This window comes from Rhinatrema bivittatum, chromosome 4 (assembly GCF_901001135.1).
Source record: "Rhinatrema bivittatum chromosome 4, aRhiBiv1.1, whole genome shotgun sequence".
NCBI lineage: Eukaryota > Metazoa > Chordata > Amphibia > Gymnophiona > Rhinatrematidae > Rhinatrema > Rhinatrema bivittatum.
The window spans coordinates 138,017,961-138,038,414 of record NC_042618.1 but is presented as its reverse complement, the minus strand read 5'-3'; the positions used below and the strand labels follow the sequence as shown (position 1 = coordinate 138,038,414).

General features: G+C 42.6%; 1 protein-coding gene across 2 annotated transcripts in view; it reads left to right on the top strand.

Annotated features, from left to right (window-relative positions):
- Positions 1–20,454, top strand: part of LOC115090145 (protein farnesyltransferase subunit beta-like) — a 165,315-nt gene that overhangs the window by 120,894 nt on the left and 23,967 nt on the right. For both annotated transcript variants that reach the window (XM_029598892.1, XM_029598893.1), the window contains 3 exons: positions 2,098–2,230; positions 15,211–15,322; positions 16,742–16,856. In XM_029598892.1, the coding sequence (XP_029454752.1) occupies positions 2,098–2,230; positions 15,211–15,322; positions 16,742–16,856 (360 nt within the window). The remainder of the gene's footprint in view (positions 1–2,097; positions 2,231–15,210; positions 15,323–16,741; positions 16,857–20,454) is intronic.

Sequence of the window (20,454 nt, the reverse complement as noted above, 5' to 3'; positions counted from 1 at the left end):
TGTGTATATATACCCGAATTAAAACTGTTTAAACCTTAACTGTCAATACTTTTAATTAAAGGAGATTGAGGGTGGAAGCACAGGGATGGTGATGAGACATTTATCTGGATTATTCTTGATCATTTGATTTTTGAGTACTGTATAATAAAGTTGAGGGATTCCCTATTTTATATTTGAACTTTTGACTTTATCTCTCATGATGGTATTGATTGCTTTATGTTTTTATATATTTAAATACATTATGGAGAACAGTCAAAATGATATGTGAACTGTCATTTCATTTCTGCAAAACACACACCCATTCTATTTTTGCAATTCACTTTTAATGCATCACTTTCAGGCTGATGCAATTGGACACACATCCATAGCCCCCATGTAAAACAGAGGTTAGCACATCCAACCATGCATGTAGCTAATAGCACACATCACATGTAAATCCATGTTGATGAGGCTATTTCCCCCCAGTGCAAAAAAAAAAAATGCGTGCCAGATATGCACATTTTTACCCTCAAAAATTAATGCCTGCCCCAGAGCAGGTGTTAATTCTAGAGGAGCCAAAAAAGGATACAGAAAAGCAGCAAATACTGCTTTTCTGTAGTTCCTCTGATTTAATATCGCCACAATATTAAGTCGGAGGAACTGAAAAAGGATATCCCTAAAAAAAAAAAGTGTGCCGGCAGTCAGGTTAGGCAAAGGGATGCTCAATTAATTAGCGTCCATTTTCCTAAAACGTGGCTTTGCACAGGTTAGGAAAACGGATGCTTGTTAAAACTGAGCATCCGTTTTCCTAACCCGCTGACAGCCACCTCTCCTGGGCATCCGCTGCCGAGGAGACGCTAGTTGCGCACAGTCTCCCCTAGTGTCTCCTTTTTACCGCGGCATCCTATTTAAATATTACATCGGCCGCCCCGGAAAGGTGCATCAGTGCGCACTCAATCATGAGTGCCCATTTTCCATGTGCAGATGGAATGCATGCTTTTGTTGTTCATTCCATCTTCCTGTTGTATTTTTTTTTGGTTTTAACTCTGCAAAATCTTTCAGCTTAAGTAAGGCAAGGATTACCTACTGAGAAGGCATAGCCTGCTGTGCAGTTGTTTACACTGGGCTTTGGCTTTCCTTGCTAATGCCTCCAGAACCCAGACATTGCCATTAGCAATTGTGTGTATTGTGCATTTAGCGCACACCTTTTCATTGTAGTTCAAGGCGAGTAACATTTAGGTACAGTATTTCTTATTCACTTAGGGGTAGATTTTTAAAGATGCGCGCACATCCGTGGACACACCGATTTTTATAACATGCGTTCACCGGCACATGCATGTTATAAAATCAGCGGGCCGCACACACATGCGCGCCAGATTTTGTAATCCGTGCACGTATGTGTGGGCAGCGCGCACAAGGGGGGGGTAGACTTAAGCAAATTTTGTGCAGCAACACATCACGGCCTTCCCCAGTTCCCTACCTCCTACTCTAACCTCCCTTCTCCTCCCCACCCCCTAAATCCTTTCTCCTACCTTTTTTTTTTTTTTCTATTTTATTTCGTTGCTAACTGCTCCATTGGAGCAGTAGCAACTTGTGCATGCCAGCTGTACAGGCCACCTCCAGCCCCGCCCCCCCCCCCCCCCCCCCCCCCCCCCTTTATCTGGGCCCGGCACTCCAGCACATAACAGTGGGTTACGCATGTGGCCGGGCCCCTTTGAAGATGCACACACAAGGCCAGCCATGCGCTTAACCTCAGTTTTTTACACATTCAGGGGAATTAAAATTCGGCCGTTCTTTCAACAGTGCCAAGCTCAGCTTCTTGGTGCTGCATATAGGTCTGGTTTTCAGGCTTACCCAAAACACGCAAATGAACCATAATCCACTGCATTCAAATGATCTCATTAATGTTTAGAGGTGTACGTAGCACCATAGGACCAGAGTTAGTTGTCCGTGATCTAGAGCTATCTAGTTTATCTGGTTGCACAGCAATTCTAATTATGAGCTGTTATTCTATTTATAGTTTTCTGAACTGCCAGAAGGAGGCTGGATAAATAATTAACTCATCTTGCTAATTTCTGATTGGGGAAAATGCTGATATACTTTTTTTTTTTCTTTCAGCGTTGGGTTACAAGTAGGCAAATGAGATTTGAAGGTGGATTTCAGGGTCGTTGTAACAAGTTAGTGGATGGTTGCTACTCATTTTGGCAGGCAGGGTTACTGCCACTTCTACATAGATCACTACATGCACAGGGTGAGTATTGCACTAATTATCCAAATTCTTATGGGTGACTAATTTCTGTGTAAGTTAAATTTCTAGTGCAGCTGCCTTGTTGCTTGCAAGAAAGGTAAACTAATTATTTTATTTGATTATTTTTTTCTTTAATTCATCATTCCTTGATATTCCCCAGCCTTTCAGGTGTTAACGTGATTGCAACGTTGACCATGCAAAGGAGCAGAGGATAGCTCAGTTGTTGAACTCTGACTTTCACGGAGTATACTGCTCTAAAATCATGGGCCAGTCCATCAGTATGAATGTTTCAAAAGATGCAGAGAAGTCCAAGTTGTATTGGTCTATCTTTAATGTTTGCATCAGTAGAGCAGGAATTATTTGGCAAAACAATAACCCTTGTGCAGTTTTATCAAAATTCATTTGAAAATACCCAAGGTGGTATGGTGTTACAGTTGCATATCAGGGTTTCTTACAGAGCTGAATAATGCTGCAAAGCTGTTCAGAAATGTGGTTTGATATTTTTTGTTTGATTATAGTAACATTGAGATCAGTATAAAATTCATGCTGTCACTAATATTAAAATTAACGAAGAATAAGAAATCTCCTTCTGACGTGCAGCAATTATCTTTATTTCAAATTTTTGTGTTACTTATAATTATCTCTCTCTAATTTCGGATCCAATGTAAACATACTATATTGATTTGTGGATTAAGAAAGGAAGGAATGTTTATTTTACTTTTGGAAAAAAGTTGTGGAGAGAGAAATTTTGCATCCTCTCTTTCTGATTTTTTTTTCTGTACTTGCAAAATTTGGTTTTTGTAATGTAAAAAATTGATAAAGAATTAAAAAAAAAAAAATCTTCTTCTCATTGTCCAAAGGACTTTGGGCATATAGAAGCCTGATTCTGTATTTGCATGAGATTTTGATCCTCTCATTTTGTTTTGTTAATACCGATATAAATGGATTCTGGTATTAACAATATTTCATAGAAAGGCGACTTACAATTTAATAATTTGAGCACACTGACATGGGAATTGCAAGAGGAGGAATAGCCTAGGGGTTACAGCAGTGGGCTGCGAACTAGAGGTGCCAGGGTTCAAATCTGCTGCTGCTCCTTGTGACCTTGGGAAAGTCACTTTAGTTATAACCTTAGATTGTAAACCCTCTGGGAACAGGGAAATACCTACAGTAACTGAATGTAATCTGCTTTGAAGTGCCTGAAAGACAGAATATAAATCAATAAAATAAATAAGATTGATCGTTTCATAGTATGACAATTTGAATACTAATCAGGAGATTATATCATTGATAACATTACACATCTTATGGGTAATTTGTAACAGTCTGCATAAAGCAGATGGCAAATATATGCATAAGTCCAATCAAGAGGCTCTCAGGCAAATGGGAAGAGAACCTCAAGGGGGGGAGAGTAAATGAATAAAAAAAAAATGCTGGGCAGACTGGATAGACCATTTTGGTCTTTAACTGCTGTCATTTACTATGTTACTTTGAAAACTGGATGTGGTACTACCTAGTGGGGATAGGATTTCTTATGCCCAAGGAGGTGGGCACTTGAGCTCCAGTGATATTAGAGCATGGATCTAACAGGTAACAGACAACAATACAATAATCAAAAACATCAGTCTTTCTTTCTTAAAATTAAACAAAATTTACAATTTAAATAAAAAATTTAAATCATACATGTCATTAGCAGTCTCAAAAACTATGCTGCGTGCTAGCTCCACATTATTACTAAAAGTATTTATTTAAACATTTTTATATACTGGCGTTAGTTGTGGACATCATGCCGGTTTACAGTAGAACGGGTTAAGCTTAGAAATTACATTTTAACAGGGAAGTCAAAACTGGGAAAAGGGGGTAAAAAGGTAGCTGAGAAGACAGAATAACAAAACGTGTTTCCTCAAGGTAAGGAGAGAGAGTATAACAAAACATAGTTCCTCAATGTGAGGAAAAAATGAGTAGACGCAAAGTGGTCTACTTTGGAAATGGAGTGATAGCCTTTTATTCTGGGTAAGCTTGCTTGAACAACCATGTTTTCAATTTCTTTTTGAAGTTGTTCATGCATGGTTCGAGGCGTAGGTCCGGCGGTAGTGTGTTCCAATGGGTTGGACCTGCGATCGAGAGCGCACGGTCGCGTGTGGAGGAGAGGTGGGCTGTTTTAAGGGAGGGCACAAGTAGGGTGCCTGTTTTGGCCGTTCTGGTAGGTCGGCTGGACTTGGGAGTTGTGAAAGGGAAATCTAACCAGTTGGAGTTGTGGGTGTGAATTGCTTTGTGAATTATGGTGAGGGTTTTGTAGATAATGCGTGAGGCTATGGGGAGCCAGTGTAGGTCTCTGAGGATAGGAGTAATGTGATCGTATTTACGGGAGTTTGCAATGAGTCTCGCTGTCGCATGTTGTAACATTTGTAGGGGTTTAATGGTAGAGTAGGGGAGCCCAATGAGTAAGGCATTGCAGTAGTCTAGTTTGGATGTGATAGTGGCCTGGATAACTGTACGGAAATCTTGGGTGTGTAGGAGAGGTCTGAGTTTTTTAAGCACATTGAGTTTGAAAAAGCAGGCTTTGAGAATGGAATTTACGTAGTTCTTCATACTTAATTGATGGTCAAGGAGAACTCCAAGGTCTCTCACAAAGGGTTGTGCTGAGGGAAGGTTGAGTTTGTTGTATTAGACAGAAGAGGGGAAGAGGATGAGTGAGGGGAGATGAGTAGAAGTTCAGTTTTGTTCGTATTGAGGGCAAGGTGGAGGTTAGTGAGGAGGGAGTTAATGGCTGTGAGGTATTTCTCCCAATGTTCTAGGGCGTCAGAGATAGAGTTCTGTATGGGGGGGATGATCTGAACATCATCAGCGTAAAGGTAGAACTTAAGTTTCAGGTCAGAGAGGAGATGGCATAGGGGGGTGATGTAAATGTTGAAGAGGGTGGAAGAAAGTGAAGAGCCTTGGGGGACTCCCTGCTGGAGGGGTTGTGGGGTGGATGTGGAGTTCCCGATTTTAACGGAGAACTTTCTGTTATTGAGGAAGGATTTAAACCAAGCAAGAGCTAGATCTGAGATGCCAGTGTTTTCCAGACGTGTTAGTAGATGATGGTGGCTAATAGTGTCGAAGGCTGATGAAATGTCGAGGAGGGCAAGGAGGTAGCTGTGGCCTTGACCCATGCCTCGGAGGAGATGGTCAGAAAGGGAGAGAAGTAAGGATTCAGTGTTAAAGTGTTTCCGTAATCCAAATTGTGATGGATGGAGGATCAGATGGTCTTCGAGATACTCCATGAGTTGAGAGTTGACAACTCTTTCCAATAGCTTGGCAATGAAGGGGAGGTTGGAGATTGGGCGGACGTTAGACAGATCTTTAGGGTCAAGAGAGGGTTTCTTGAGGAGGGGTCTGACTACTGCGTGCTTGAGTGCATCTGGGACAGACCCATGTGCAATAGAGCAGTTGATATCTGCTATGGCTTTGACTATTGCATCAGGAATAGCTAGTAGTGCTTTGGAGGGTATAAGGTCTTCAGGATGGGAAGAGGGTTTGAGCTTTTTGAGGGTGGATTGGATTTCTATGGTGGAGGTAAAGTCAAGAGCGGGCATTGAAGGTTGAGTGGGGGTAGGGGGAGCAGGCAGGATGGGTAAGGGACTGTTCGAATGGAGGGGGAATCTCTTTAGGAGGGTTGCGATTTTGTTGAAGTAGTTGGCTAGTTCCTCGCATTTGGCGGAGGCATCGTATTCAGGTGTAGTCGGAGGGATAGGAGTGGTAAGACTTGAGACATAGGAAAAGAGTATTTTGGGGTTGAATCTGAGGTCATGGATTTTTTTTGCGTAATCTCATTTATGTTTTTGGGTGGAGAGTCTGTAGCTGTGCAGAGCTGATTTGTAGCTGGCGGAGTTTTGAGGGGTCTGGTCTTTGCGCCATTGTCTCTCCTTTTGCCTTAGAGTAGTTTTTAAGGTTCTAAGTTCTGGAGTGTACCATGGGTTGGTAGGTTTTGAGGAGTTCCTTATGACTTTTTTGGAGACTGGGCAGAGTTTATTGGCGATGTCTCCTGTAATGTTATTCCAGGATGCTAGTGCTGTTTCCGGATCTGAGCAATTTAAGTTAGGTAGTGAGGTGGATAGTGCATTTGCAAGGTCGGTACTAGGGCAGATTTTTCTGAATGTTATGGTCTTACTATTATTGTTGTTGCTAGGGGGAGGGGTGTTGATAGAGAAAAGGCCTTCTATCAGGAAGTGGTCAGACCATGGTATGGGGGTGGAGGTAGGCTTGTTTTATCTGTACCAAAGGCTGTTTTATCTGTACCAAAGGCTTGCTTGTATAACCATGTTTTGATTATCCCAGGACAAGCAGGATGCTAGTCCTCACATATGGGTGACGTCACTGACCGAGCCCTATTGCGGGAAAACTTTGTCAAAGTTTCTAGAAACTTTTGACTGGCACTCTGAGCCCACTGAGCATGCCCAGCATGCCATGATATTCTCTGCCACAGGGGTCTCTCTTCAGTCTTCGTTTTTCTGCACTGCTGTAAGCATCGCGGAGATAGGAGTCCTATGACTTTTTTTCCTCACACATTTTTCTGACTGAAAAGTCATTTATTTCAAAAGATTTTCTCCCACAAAGGGATTTTTTCTCTCTTTCACCAGCCGGTGAAAAACTAGTCTCGTTTTTACTTAAAAACCTTTTCTCTCAGAATTTTTTCCTCCCTCTTTTTATCAATGGCTGTTGCTGAAAAGATGGCTTCAGAGTTTAAAAAATGTCCGATTTGTAATCGGAATATGTCTATAACAGACCCACTCCTTGAGTGTGTGTTCTGTTTAGGGGACAAGCACGATGTTTTATCCTGCCCTCAATGTGCAGAGATGACTCCCAAAGGAAGGAAGCTAAGACAGGGAAAGAATGGAACACCTTTTCCACCTTCAGCTGATTCCTTCTCCCTCGACATCGACGAAATTGTCCCCAGCAGGAGTTTCAAAAAAGGTTTTGCTGAAGAGACTTCACTTGGAGGGATCGGGAGATCAAGCATTGCCATCGCCGTCGACAGCATCGATAAGGTCAGTAGTCTAACATAGGCCCAAAAATAGGCACCGACACACACCGACGTCAGCAGTAACCCTCTCCCTGGGAGAACCGACCGCAAAACAGCAGAAGACTAAGGAAACTCCGCCGCCACCGTTGGGGCCCACATCGTCGATAGAGCCTATACAAGCATCGGGTGATGTATTATCAACCGCCACCGCATACAGCTATTCCATCTTTCCCAGCTGTATCGCAGGAATTGTCAATTTTAATAAGACAAGCGGTAGCCCAGGCCCTAAAGGAGCAGATTCCGGTGACAGTACCGATGCTGGTGACAACATCTATGCCGATAGCAACACCGATGCCGATATCGATGACCCTGCTGATGTTGGCACCGATGCCGATTTTCAGAACTGCACCGATGCCAGGTACTAAAGCTATGATGACTTCAAGACGGCCACCGTAGATAATAGTCCTATCTTCGGTCCCTAAGCCGATACCATCGGTGCCACTCACTCCTGGGGCTCCAGGACACTCAGTCAGCACTACACCAGATATTAATGAAAAGGTATCAGGATCTGCTTGATTCTCTTCCCTCTGATCTACGGGAAGAGCATCCTGAGGAATCATCTACTGAAGATCTATTACCAGGACCTTCTGGAATTCCTCCACCACCTAAAACTTCAACTTCTCCACAAGTCCAAGAATATGACACTTGGCGTGACACACTATCAGAAACTTCATCTGAAGGCTTTGTCTGAACCATCTCCACCTGATCCACGGAAAAAATCTCCTCCAGAAGATTTGTCCTTCACAACTTTTGTCCAGGAAATGGCTGACACCATTCCCTTCAAATTAGTAACAGAACAAGATACCAGACAACAAACCCTGGAGGTACTTCAATTTGTAGACCCTCCAAAGCAAGTGCTGGATATACCAGTACATGATGTTCTCCTAGAATTGCAACATCGTATTTGGGAACATCTTGCTCAGTGCCAGCTGTCAATAAACGTATGGACAATACATATTTGGTGCAGTCTGCTCCTGGCTACCAGAAGTCTCAGTTCCCTCACCAATCAGTTGTGGTGGAGTCTGCTCAGAAAAAATCCAAACGAATTAGACCACATTCATCAAATCCCCCAGGCAAAGACCACAGATTTTTGGGTTCCCTGGGTCGCAAGGTCTATCAAGGGGCCATGTTGAATTCGAGAATCTCTTCATACCAACCCTACATGACCCAATATCAAAGGGACTTGTGGAAACAAATGCAGGAGTTTCTACCATCTCTTCCATCTCAACAACAAGAGGCAGCACAAGCCATCATCCATAAAGGACTGGAGGCAGGTAAACATGAAGTCCGAGCAGCCTATGATGGCTTTGAGACGGCTTCCAGGGTGGCTGCATCGGGGATCAGTGCCAGAAGATGGGCATGACTTAAGGCCTCGGACCTCAGGCCTGAGGTCCAGAATAAATTAGTAGATCTCCCCTGCTTAGGAGATAACCTCTTTGGATCCAAAGTCCAGGATGCAGTCACACAGTTGAAAGAACATACTGAAACCCTCAGACAGCTTTCATCAATTCCACAGGATCCCCCTACGCACTCTGGGCATAGGCCTCAAAGCAAAGAATCTAGAAGGCCTTTTTATAGACAAAGGAGGTACTACCCTCCTACATCTAGGGCCAGACCTTCCAGAACACCATCCTCTCAAAGGCCTTTCTACCCGAGGATTGAGCAGAAACACTGTCCCTGTTGGCAAACTCGATTCACTCAAAGAAACAAGCAACGGCTCATCAGTTTCTAACCTTACTAGGCCACATGTCCTCCACAGTTCATGTCACTCCTATGGCAAGGCTAGCCATGAGGGTAACTCAATGGACTTTAAGATCACAATGGATCCAAGCCATTCAACCGCTGCATTCTCCAATTCAAGTAACCAAACAGCTGCGTTCATCTCTACTATGGTGGGTGAACAAGGACAAGTTGCGCAAGGGCCTACCCTTCCAACAACCAGTCCCACAGATAACGCTAATTACAGATGCATCCACCTTGGGTTGGGGAGCTCACATACACAACCTCCAAACCCAGGGTACTTGGATAAGACTCGAAGCAACATTTCAAATCAATTTTCTGGAGCTTCAAGCTATACGTTATGCGCTTCATGCATTCAAGGACTGCCTTTCACAAAAGACTGTTCTGATCCAAACGGACAACACAGTAGCTATGTGGTACATCAATAAACAAGGAGGTACGGGCTCGTATCTCCTTTGTCAGGAAGCTGCACAGATTTGGGGCTGGGCCCTGAACCACTCAATGTTTCTCCGGGCCACTTATTTGGCAGGCATTCACAACGTAGTGGCAGATTGACTCAGTCATCACTTCCAACCACACGAATGGTCCCTGGATCCCGCAGTAGCGACCAGGATATTTCAACGTTGGGGACAACCAATAATAGACCTCTTTGCATCACATCTGAATCACAAAGTGGACAGATTCTGTTCTCTCCACAAACAGAAAAACCAGCCAGCCAAGGACGCATTTGCTCGCCCTTGGAACCTCAGGCCTTCTATACGCGTATCCTCCGATACCGCTCATAACCAAAACTCTAGTGAAGCTACAACAGGACAAGGGGTCCATGATCCTCATAGCCCCGTATTGGCCTCGACAAGTATGGTTTCCCACACTTCTAGACCTCTGTCAGGGATCCAATTCGCCTGGGAGTAACTCCCACTCTCATAACTCAGGATCAGGGTCTGTTGCACCATCCCAACCTTCAATCCCTATCCCTGACAGCATGGATGTTGAAAGCTTGATCTTACAACCACTCAATCTTTCAACCAATGTATCTCAACTGCTTATAGCTTCACTTAAACCTTCCACACGAAAGAACTATTCTTCCAAATGGAAACGATTTGCTTTGTGGTGCCAGCAAAAGAATATTGATCCTTTCACCTGCCCCACTACTTCTCTACTAGACTACTTATACCATCTTTCAGAATCTGGTCTCCAGACTTCATCTGTAAGAGTACACTTAAGTGCAATCTCAGCTTACCATAACAAGATGGGAGATGCACCAATATCCACACAACCTCGTCAGTAGGTTTATGAGAGGTTTAACTCAACTTAAACCACCAATTCGGCCCCCAGTCACAGAATGGGACCTGAATCTGGTCTTAACAAGACTCATGCGTTCTCCTTTCGAACCCATGAATTCCTATAATTTTAAATTTCTCACATGGAAGACTATCTTCCTCATAGCCATTACATCAGCAAGAAGGGTAAGTGAGTTACAAGCACTTGTCACATATTCACCCTTCACAAAATTCCTACATGACGGTGGTTCTCCGTACACATCCAAAATTCCTTCCCCAAAGTAGTTACGGAATTCCACGTGAACCAATCCATAGTTTTACCCACATTCTTTCCAAGGCCTCATTCTCACCAGGGAGAACAAGCCTTACATACCTTGGACTGTAAGCGTGCGTTAGCATTCTACTTAGACCGCACTGCAGTCCACAGGAAATCCACTCAACTCTTTGTATCTTATGATCCAAACAAACCGGGTAAGGCAGTGGGTAAACATACTCTATCCAACTGGTTAGCAGATTGCATACAGTTTTGCTATGAAAAAGCAGGCCTTCCTCTCCAAGGGCGAGTAAAGGCGCATTTAGTAAGGGCAATGTCAACCTCAGTAGCACACTATCGTTCAGTGCCAATTCTTGACATATGTAAAGCAGCAACATGGAGTTCTTTTCACACCTTTGCAGTTCATTACTGTTTGGACAAAGAAGGACGACAAGATTCAGCCTATGGACAATCTGTTTTAAAGAACTTATTCCCAGTTTAATCCCAACTCCTTTTATATCCAACCTGCTGTGATTTCTGGCTGACTCATTTTCAACAGCAATAATTCAATGTTGCTTCACTACCACATGACTCAGCCTCTAACTTGCTAATCACCCATATGTGAGGACTAGCATCCTGCTTGTCCTGGGATAAAGCAAAATTGCTTACCTTGTAATAGGTGTTATCCCAGGACAGCAGGATGTAGCCCTCACGAAACCCACCCGCCGCCCTGTGGAGTTGGGTCTCATACCTTTTGTTATTTTATTTTTACTAAAGCTTATTGCTATATACGAGACTGAAGAGAGACCCCTGTGGCAGAGAATATCATGGCATGCTGGGCATGCTCAGTGGGCTCAGAGTGCCAGTCAAAAGTTTCAAGAAACTTTGACAAAGTTTTCCCACATTAGGGCTCCGTCAGTGACGTCACCCATATGTGAGGACTACATCCTGCTGTCCTGGGATAACACCTATTACAAGGTAAGCAATTTTGCTTTTTTTTTTTTTTCTTAAATTGAGCCACGTTGGTTTCTAATCTTAATTCTCTTGGCAGATTATTCCAAATTATTGGTCCAGCCAATGACAGAGCTCTTTCCCTTACAGATGTTAACTTTGCTGATACCAATGATTGAATAGATAGAAGGCCTTTATTGGCAGATCTTAAATTTCTCTGTGGTGTGTATCTGATTTTAAAAAGCATTTGCACCTTAAAATTGTACTTTACCTATGTAAGTGGGCTTTTGAAAATTACTACAATATATGCCTTTGAATTGTCCATAGGATATTCATGTGTAAGTGTACATTACGCACATAAATGGCTTTTTAAAAAATTACTATGATAGTATGTTACATTTACACGTGAGAGTCCTCTTGAAATTACCTCCAATGTATTTTTAGTACTCTATGGAGATAATTTTCAAAAGGTTTTAATGCAAGTAAATGGACTTTTGAAAATTGCTAGTTTTACCGCTCATAACTCCTTTGAAAACTCACTCCATATGACTGAATTTTCAAAAGGTTTTTCACACACAAATGGGCTTTTGAAAATTGCTATGATCTATGCTACTGTTATGCGTGGAACTTCTTTGAGACTCTTCTCCTATAAGAACAAAGGCAGAGATGGATGACACTTAGGTCAGAGCTGTGTATTTTAAGAGACTAGCAGGAAAATCTTTGAAGTAGAAAAACAGTGGACTAAAGTTCAAGGAGCCACTGTAAAGGCAACCCATCTTTGACAGCAAAATAAATGAAAGAACAAGAAAGAGACCAATATGGTTTTCAAAATAGGTATAAAAGTTAGCATTCAAAGAGGTCCATATTCAGTCACTATCCAGATAATAAAGTTAGCCGGATAAAATTATGCAGCTACCATTGAAGATATATTCAATATTACAGCCGGCTATTTTAAAGTTAGCCATCTAACTTTAACTGGCTAACTTTAGGACAGCTCTTTGGCTCAACCAGACTTAGCTGGATAACTTACAGGCAGATTTTAAAAGAAGCCCGCGCTGCCTTCCCCCATTCCCTCCCCCTAACCTGACCTTCCCACCCCTTCCCCTAACTCTCCCCAAAATTATTTTACCTTTTGCGCCTGTCGGCACCCTGCTGGCACATGTTCCTTAGACACAGCGGCAATGGCCGCTGTGTTGGGGGCCTCTGGCCCTACCCCTGGACCGCCCCTTTTTTTCAAGCCCTGGGGCTTTACGCGCATCACCGGGCCTTTATAAAATAGGCCAGGCGTGTGTAACTTTTTAAAATCCGCCCCTTAATGAGCTAACTTTAAATATCTGAGTTAGCCAGATAATTTAGCCAGCTAACTCAACTCCTGAACATCCGTAACTTATCTGGCTAAATTCTTGCTGGGTAACTTATTAACAGGCTAAACTTTAGCTGGATGAGTGCCCACATCTTCATTTAGCAGGATAACATCTGAATTATCCAGCTAAATGCCTTTGACCTCAAAAAGTATAAGGGATCTCAGAAAGAGGAGGACAAAGAAGAATACCTTGAGAAGATGAGGGGATGATTGTCAGGAAGTAAAGGCGGAAGGAGTGGAAAAAACAAAGGTAACAAAACAAGATGAGCCTTTTTTCTTGTCAGTAAAAGGAGGAAGTGCAGTGAAAAGAGAAATGTGTAGAAGGTGACAAGAAAAAGCCGAAATACTAAACAAGTACTCTTGTTCAGTGTTCACCAAAGAACAGATTGGAGAAGGACTTCTAATAGTTGGCAGGGTAGAGGGTAACAAGGTAGATATTGTTCCATTTACAAACGAGGGTTTGCATGGTACTAGCAAAAGGGAAAGTAGAGAAAACAGTGGAGCTAGAAGGGATACATCCTAAAAGGTGAATTTTAAAGCAGGGATGCACGAATTTGTTGGGCTTGCGAGCAGATTTTAAAAGCCACCCGGATACACACATCTGCGCGTATCTTGGAACTTCTAAAAAATGGGGCAGGGCATCATCTGAGTGGGGCCTGAACATTTTGGGACTTGAACCAGAAATTTGCGAGTAAATACTTATCAAATCTGGCATATGCGAGGCCGCCTGCCACGTAATTTTAATTCTGCTGTGGATGGTGGGTAAGTCAAAACAATAAATAACAAGCCTTTTCAGAGTGGTTTAAAGGCTCTGGGGCAATTGGGCATTATACAGGCTATCAAACCAGGGGGCATTGGAGGACCTATCTGTTAACTGGGTGTTCTGGGAATAAACTGGCAAACGTGTTGGCGCGCATCCCTTTTTAAAATCTCCTCACGCGATAGAAGCGTGTGCCCACTTAGAATTCAACGCACATGTGTGCATGGCCAGGCTATTTTATAATTATATGTGCATGTATGTTATAAAATAGCTGTTTCCCTGGGCGCGGGCTGACAACACGTGCACTTGAGTGCCGGTCTAAAGTTACAGTCCCTGATTTTAAGGGAGCTTGGAAATTCTGGCAGCTTCACTAGCAGTTCTGTTCAGTCACTCTTTGGAGAGGTTACTGTTTACTGTTGCCTCTCTTCAGAAAAGTGGAAACTGTTAACTTCTAAACAAATGTCTCCTTGAAGTACCCTCCATAAAACTAGACAGGTTAGATCTAACAAGATCAACTTCTTGGTCGCAGGTCCTATATTATGGAATTCGCTCCCTGATTCCTTAAGGCTTAAATCCAGCTCTAAAGAATTTAAGAAGAAATTAAAAACCTACTTGTGCAGCTTGGCATTTAACCATTTAGCTCCTGTTTAAGGCTCCATTTCTCCAGTTTTTGATGCGAGTTTATGCAGCCCTTCCTTTTTATAAGAAATGTATTTTATATTTGTTTTGATTATTTGTATTTGTTGTAGATCTTATTTTATTATGTATTTTTTTTTATTTTTTTTACTGGAAACCACTTCAATATTTCCTTATGAAGACACAGTATACAAAAAAATGTTTAAAATAACTACAGCCCACTTGCTCTGATCTCCATGGTGGTTAAATTAAATTAATGGAGTCACTAATAAAGGAAAGGATATTTGAGTGTCTTGAATCCAGTGGGTTGTAGGCTCCAAGGCAACATGATTTTTACCAGAGGGAGATCATGTCAAACAAATCTGATCAATTATTCAAATATGTTTCATGGCACCAAGAAGTTTTAATAGGTGGGGTAGATGTTTACGTAGTCTGTCTGATCACAGCTAGAAATCTGTGTGGTGTTAATGAGAATGTTTGTTTAGTATTTCTAATACAATAGAAGGCTATTAGAGTAAATTTTAAAATTCCATGCCTCAACATGCTGTTTATGAATGTGTTTGGTTCCACATTGTGTGGTTTTATTGGAAGATCTTATAATTTATTCAACCATATACTTATTTTGCTGCTTCTATTAGGGACACATTTTCTATGTTATATATTTTTTTTATTTTAACTAGAGCAGGGCTTCCCAAACCTGCCTGGGGACCCCCACAGCCAGTCGGGTTTTCAGGATATCCACAATGAATATGCATGAGATAAATCTGCATATATTGAGTCTCCATGGTATGCAAATGTATCTCATGCATATTCATTGTGGATATCCTGAAAACCCGACTGGCTGTGGGGTCCCCAGGACAGGTTTGGAAAGCCCTGAATTAGAGCGATGACACATTTTGAGGTTTAAATAATCAAAATGGAATTTATTCTTTCAGGAGATTGTGCCCTCAGTCCAACTCATTGGATGTTTGACCAACAAGCACTACAAGAATATATACTTATGTGCTGTCAGTATCCTGGTGGAGGACTGTTAGATAAGCCTGGCAAGTGAGTATACTCTACACCAGAGATTCCCAAACCTGCTCTGTGGTACTCCCAGCCAGTCAAGTTTTCAAGATATCCACATTGAAGATGCATGAGATACATTTGCATATACTGAGTCTCCATGTATCTCATGCATCTTCATTGTGATATCCTGAAAACCTGACTGGCTGGGAGTCCTCCAGGACAGGTTGAAAACCACTGATCTACACCTTGGAAGGCCAGCTCTGGACATCAGGGGTCACAAACTGGTCTGATTTTCAGGATAACCAAAATATGCAAATTAAGCAGGTTCTTGGTCCCAGTATAGACAGCTTTCTTATGGATAGTCTGAAAATTGAACCTATTGATGAACCTTGAAGACTAGTTAGTCATCTCTACTCTTGAAACTGGTGATGATCTAGAGTCTCCTATATGATGTCTGTATAGAATGTAGCTGTTTGATTTATAGTTTAAAAAGGGATCAGCCAAACTGATTCTTAAGATCCATAGAAAAATAGGCACTATCTAGCAGGTCGATACAGTAAAGTGTGCTCCGTCGGAGCGCACTGTCAGCCTGCTCTGGACGCGTGTTTTCCCTTACCCCTTATTCAGTAAGGGGAGGAAAACACGCGGCCCACCCGCGGCACCTAATAGCGCCCTCAACATGCAAATGCATGTTGATGGCCCTATTAGGTATGCGCGCGGGATCCAGTAAGTAAAATGTGCAGCCAAGCCGCACATTTTACTCTAAGAAATTAGCGCCGACCCAAAGGTCGGCGCTAATTTCTTCTGGCGCCAGGAAAGTGCACAGAAAAGCAGTAAAAACTGCTTTTCTGTGCACCCTTCGACTTAATATCATGGCGATATTAAGTCCGAGGTCCCCAAAAGTAAAAAAATAAAAAATAAAAAAATTTGAATTCGGCCCGCAGCTGTCGGGCCGAAAACCGGATGCTCAATTTTGCTGGCGTCCGGTTTCCGAACCCGTGGCTCAGCGGGCTCGAGAACAGACGCCGGCAAAATTGAGTGTCTGCTGTCAAACCCGCTGACAGCCGCCGCTCCAGGCCAAAAGGAGGCGCTAGGGACGCGCTAGTGTCCCTAGCGCCTCCTTTTCCCTGTTTTTCCCGCGTCACCTCATTTAAATACTGAATCGCCCGCACCGGCGAAGGGCCGGTGCGCGCGCTGGGAGAGCGGGCGTTCTTCCGCTCTCCCGCGGTCTTACAGTATCGACCTGTAGGAAAGCTATGGGGAACTGCTTAGTTTCTAGACACTTAAGGTGTAAATCTATCTATTGTTCAGCACATTTTCCTTGAGGCACATAGGACTACTTCTGGCATAACACAAATTTAAAAGAACATGGGATGTTTTACACATTTTGACCCTTTACAATGTAAAGTGGTTGAATTAGAAATAATTAATATTAATTTTCCTTTACTTAAATTTCAGAGCCAGAGATTTTTACCATACATGCTATTGCTTGAGTGGTTTATCAATAGCTCAGCACTATGGAAGTGGTGACATCCTACATGAAGTCATCCTTGGCATACCAGAAAATCGCTTGGTAAGATACTTTGCCTTTATGTCTAGTTATCACACAGGACGTTATTATTGTACTTACTCTGCTGGTGCTATGGGGGTGGTTTTTGACTGTTAGAATACCATTTGTATAGTATTACAATATACAGAAATCACTTTAGGCAGTAGTATTTTGTTTTAACTAGGATTGGAGAGGGAAGATTATGAAAGACATTCAAATACCTCTGAGGTGTAATGTACACATTTTCAGGTGAAAAGAAAATTCTAGAACAAAAGGCTTTGATATGATGCTCACAGAGTGTGGACTTGAGCAGTATTAGAAATTATTTATTGGGCTGTCCTGGTAGCTCAGCAGTAGCGCTGTGTGAAATACCTGGGCTCAATTTCTGAAACTGGCTTTTTTTTCCCCCTGGGCTGGGAATGTTGCAAAGGCAGTATTGTCAGCCCTCAAGGTGGTGGCAGAGAAAAGAAGTGTCTGCGATTGCTCAGTGGTGACATCTACTGCCTTTAAACGGGTTGCAAGCTTTCTGGATTCCAGAGGCATTTACAGTCTGTAACTCTTGATCCATAACCATTAGTCAATTACTGGGCTAGGGAAGGTTATAAAATTAAGAAATACAGTATACCCCACAGAATTGTAAATGAAGGCTCATGATGATGCTAGTGCCCAAAAAAGGCTGGGTTGGACTGTGCTAGAAGCATAAGTAGACACATGGGGGACAGATATTAAAAAAAAAAAAAAAAAAAGGCAGAGCCCCTAAATTTAGGCCTCTAAATTAGGTCCCTAAGTTAGGCACTTAGGCACCTGAGTTCAGCTGAAACTAAGTTTTCAACTAAACCTTCACATAAATTTAGAGGCCAAAATTTTAGGCTCCTAAATCTAGGGCTGCTATTTATTTTCCTAGTTTTAACTCTCTCACCAAGTCCTGTGCTCCACTGAGAATTAGATCTAAAATTGCTCCCTCTCTCGTCAGTTCCTGAACCAATTGCTCCATAAAGCTATCATTTATTCCATCCAGGAACGTTATCTCTCTAGCGTGACCCGATGATACATTTACCCAGTCTATATTGGGGTAATTGAAGTCTCAAAGTACAAATAGTGCAGGAGGATGTGTAATCCTGACAGAACTGATTCAAACAGTCTTATAAAACAAGATGTTTATTATTTTTTCAATATGGCAACTCCACAAAGTTAAACGAGCACCGGCTTAATGGCGTCCCCCGACACGGTCCCGTGTTTCGCCGCGGGCTGCATCGGGGGGGATCGCCACCGCTGGAATTCACACACAAGCTAGAACATAAACAAATTAACAAAGAGTCAGAATGAAAAAAGGGACTTACAACCGACCAAAATAAGTTTCACACAAGCATTACATACCTGACAGAAGCGTTTTGACAGTGACAGGGAGCGCAACGCCCTTCAAACTTGACAGGTATTTAAAGAGGCGCCAGGACTACAGGGAAGGGAACCACGTGAGTGAAAAAAATGAGTTCATTGGTTCCCGTTCCTGTAGTGCACCCAAGCAGTAACTGAGCCTAACCTGCTAGATAAATAAAAACCATTCAATCTCCCGATTTAAACCTTTTGGGGACACGGTATCTAACGTGAAGATCCAGCGTTGTTCAATCCTGCCCAAAATCTCGGCATAATTGCCACCCCGCGAAGGACGTGAAACAACTTCAATAACTCTAAAAAAGAGGTCAGAAAGGGAATGTGACTGTGATATCCAGTGATCAACCAGGGGTTCCTTCTCTCGCTGTAAACGGATATTGGAGCAATGCTCAATAATTCTGGTCTTCACCATCCGGGATGTTTTCCCAACATACATTAAAGAGCAGGGACAAGTGATAATATAAATTACTCCAGAAGTGGTGCAATCAGAATGTGACCGTAGCTGAAACGTTTTACCCGTGGTGGGGTGTGTGAAACAAGTCATACCACTTGTGTGGGAACAAACCGCACACCTGCCACAGGGCTGATGGCCAACATCAGTGACAGGATCATGCGGCACTGGAAGGTCAGAATGAATTAATTGATCTCGTAGATTTTTGCCCCGACGAAAGGTAAACCGAAGGGGATCAGGGAACAATGTATTTAAAGATAAGGCTTCCCAGTGTCGCCGGATCATGCCAGCAATGGGCCGACTCAGAGTGGAGAATGGTAATATAAAATTTGTCGCGGGGCGTTCGGGAGAACCTGAAGGCAAAAATAATAACTCCCGATTTGTGTATAAAGCTCGTTTCATTGCTTTTTTGACTACTGACTTTGGGTACCCTCTTGACAGGAAGCGAGATGACATCTCATGGGCTTTAATCAGGTATTCACCAGTAGTGGTGCACAATCTGCGAAGCCTAAAGAACTGGCCAGTAGGGATGTTCTTACGCAGTGCACTCGGATGACAACTTTGAAAGGATAACAAGGTATTACGGTCTGTCTCTTTTCGGTAGATAGTGGTGGAAAAATGACCATCATCTACAGAAACAAGTACATCTAGAAAAGGTATCTGAGACCGATGAAAAACAAAGTTAAACTGCAGATTAGGGTCACTAGCATTGAGGTGGTCAATAAACATAAGGAATTGGACCTCAGTGCCGAGCCACAATAGGAAAATATCGTCAATGTAACGAAGCTATAGAGCAACACATTCTTACATCACGGGAGGCTAAATTTCTCACACCATCATTTTGTTGTATCCCGGTTTTTTATACTTTACCAAAAGTCCATAAAAACCTACAGGACCCACCCGGTCGCCCCATTGTGGCAGGTATCGGCTCTATTTTAGAACCCCTGTCCCAATTCGTAGATTTATTTTTAAAACCATTTGTGTCAAAGATTAGGTCCTTTGTTAGAGATTCTTCCCATTTCATCACACTGTTAAATCAAACATCAGTTCCCTCTGAACCTTTCCTGTTTGTCACCCTAGACATTGTTTCTCTTTATACCAGCATCCCTCAATCGGCTGCTTTACGGGTCATTGAACGTGTCTTAGATTCTAGGACTGCCCCTCAGCGCATCCCCACCTCATTTCTCATGTCCCTAGCCACTTTAGCCCTCACCAAGAATTTTTTTCGTTTTGATAATATTTTTTATCATCAGATCAAAGGGACGGCCATGGGAGCCACCATGGCCCCGAGTCTTGCATGCCTTTATGTGGCGGAATTTGAGCGTTTGTATGTATACCCCGCTGAAGGTTTTGATAAGGTTGCTCTATGGCTTCGTTACATTGACGATATTTTCCTATTGTGGCTCGGCACTGAGGTCCAATTCCTTATGTTTATTGACCACCTCAATGCTAGTGACCCTAATCTGCAGTTTAACTTTGTTTTTCATCGGTCTCAGATACCTTTTCTAGATGTACTTGTTTCTGTAGATGATGGTCATTTTTCCACCACTATCTACCGAAAAGAGACAGACCGTAATACCTTGTTATCCTTTCAAAGTTGTCATCCGAGTGCACTGCGTAAGAACATCCCTACTGGCCAGTTCTTTAGGCTTCGCAGATTGTGCACCACTACTGGTGAATACCTGATTAAAGCCCATGAGATGTCATCTCGCTTCCTGTCAAGAGGGTACCCAAAGTCAGTAGTCAAAAAAGCAATGAAACGAGCTTTATACACAAATC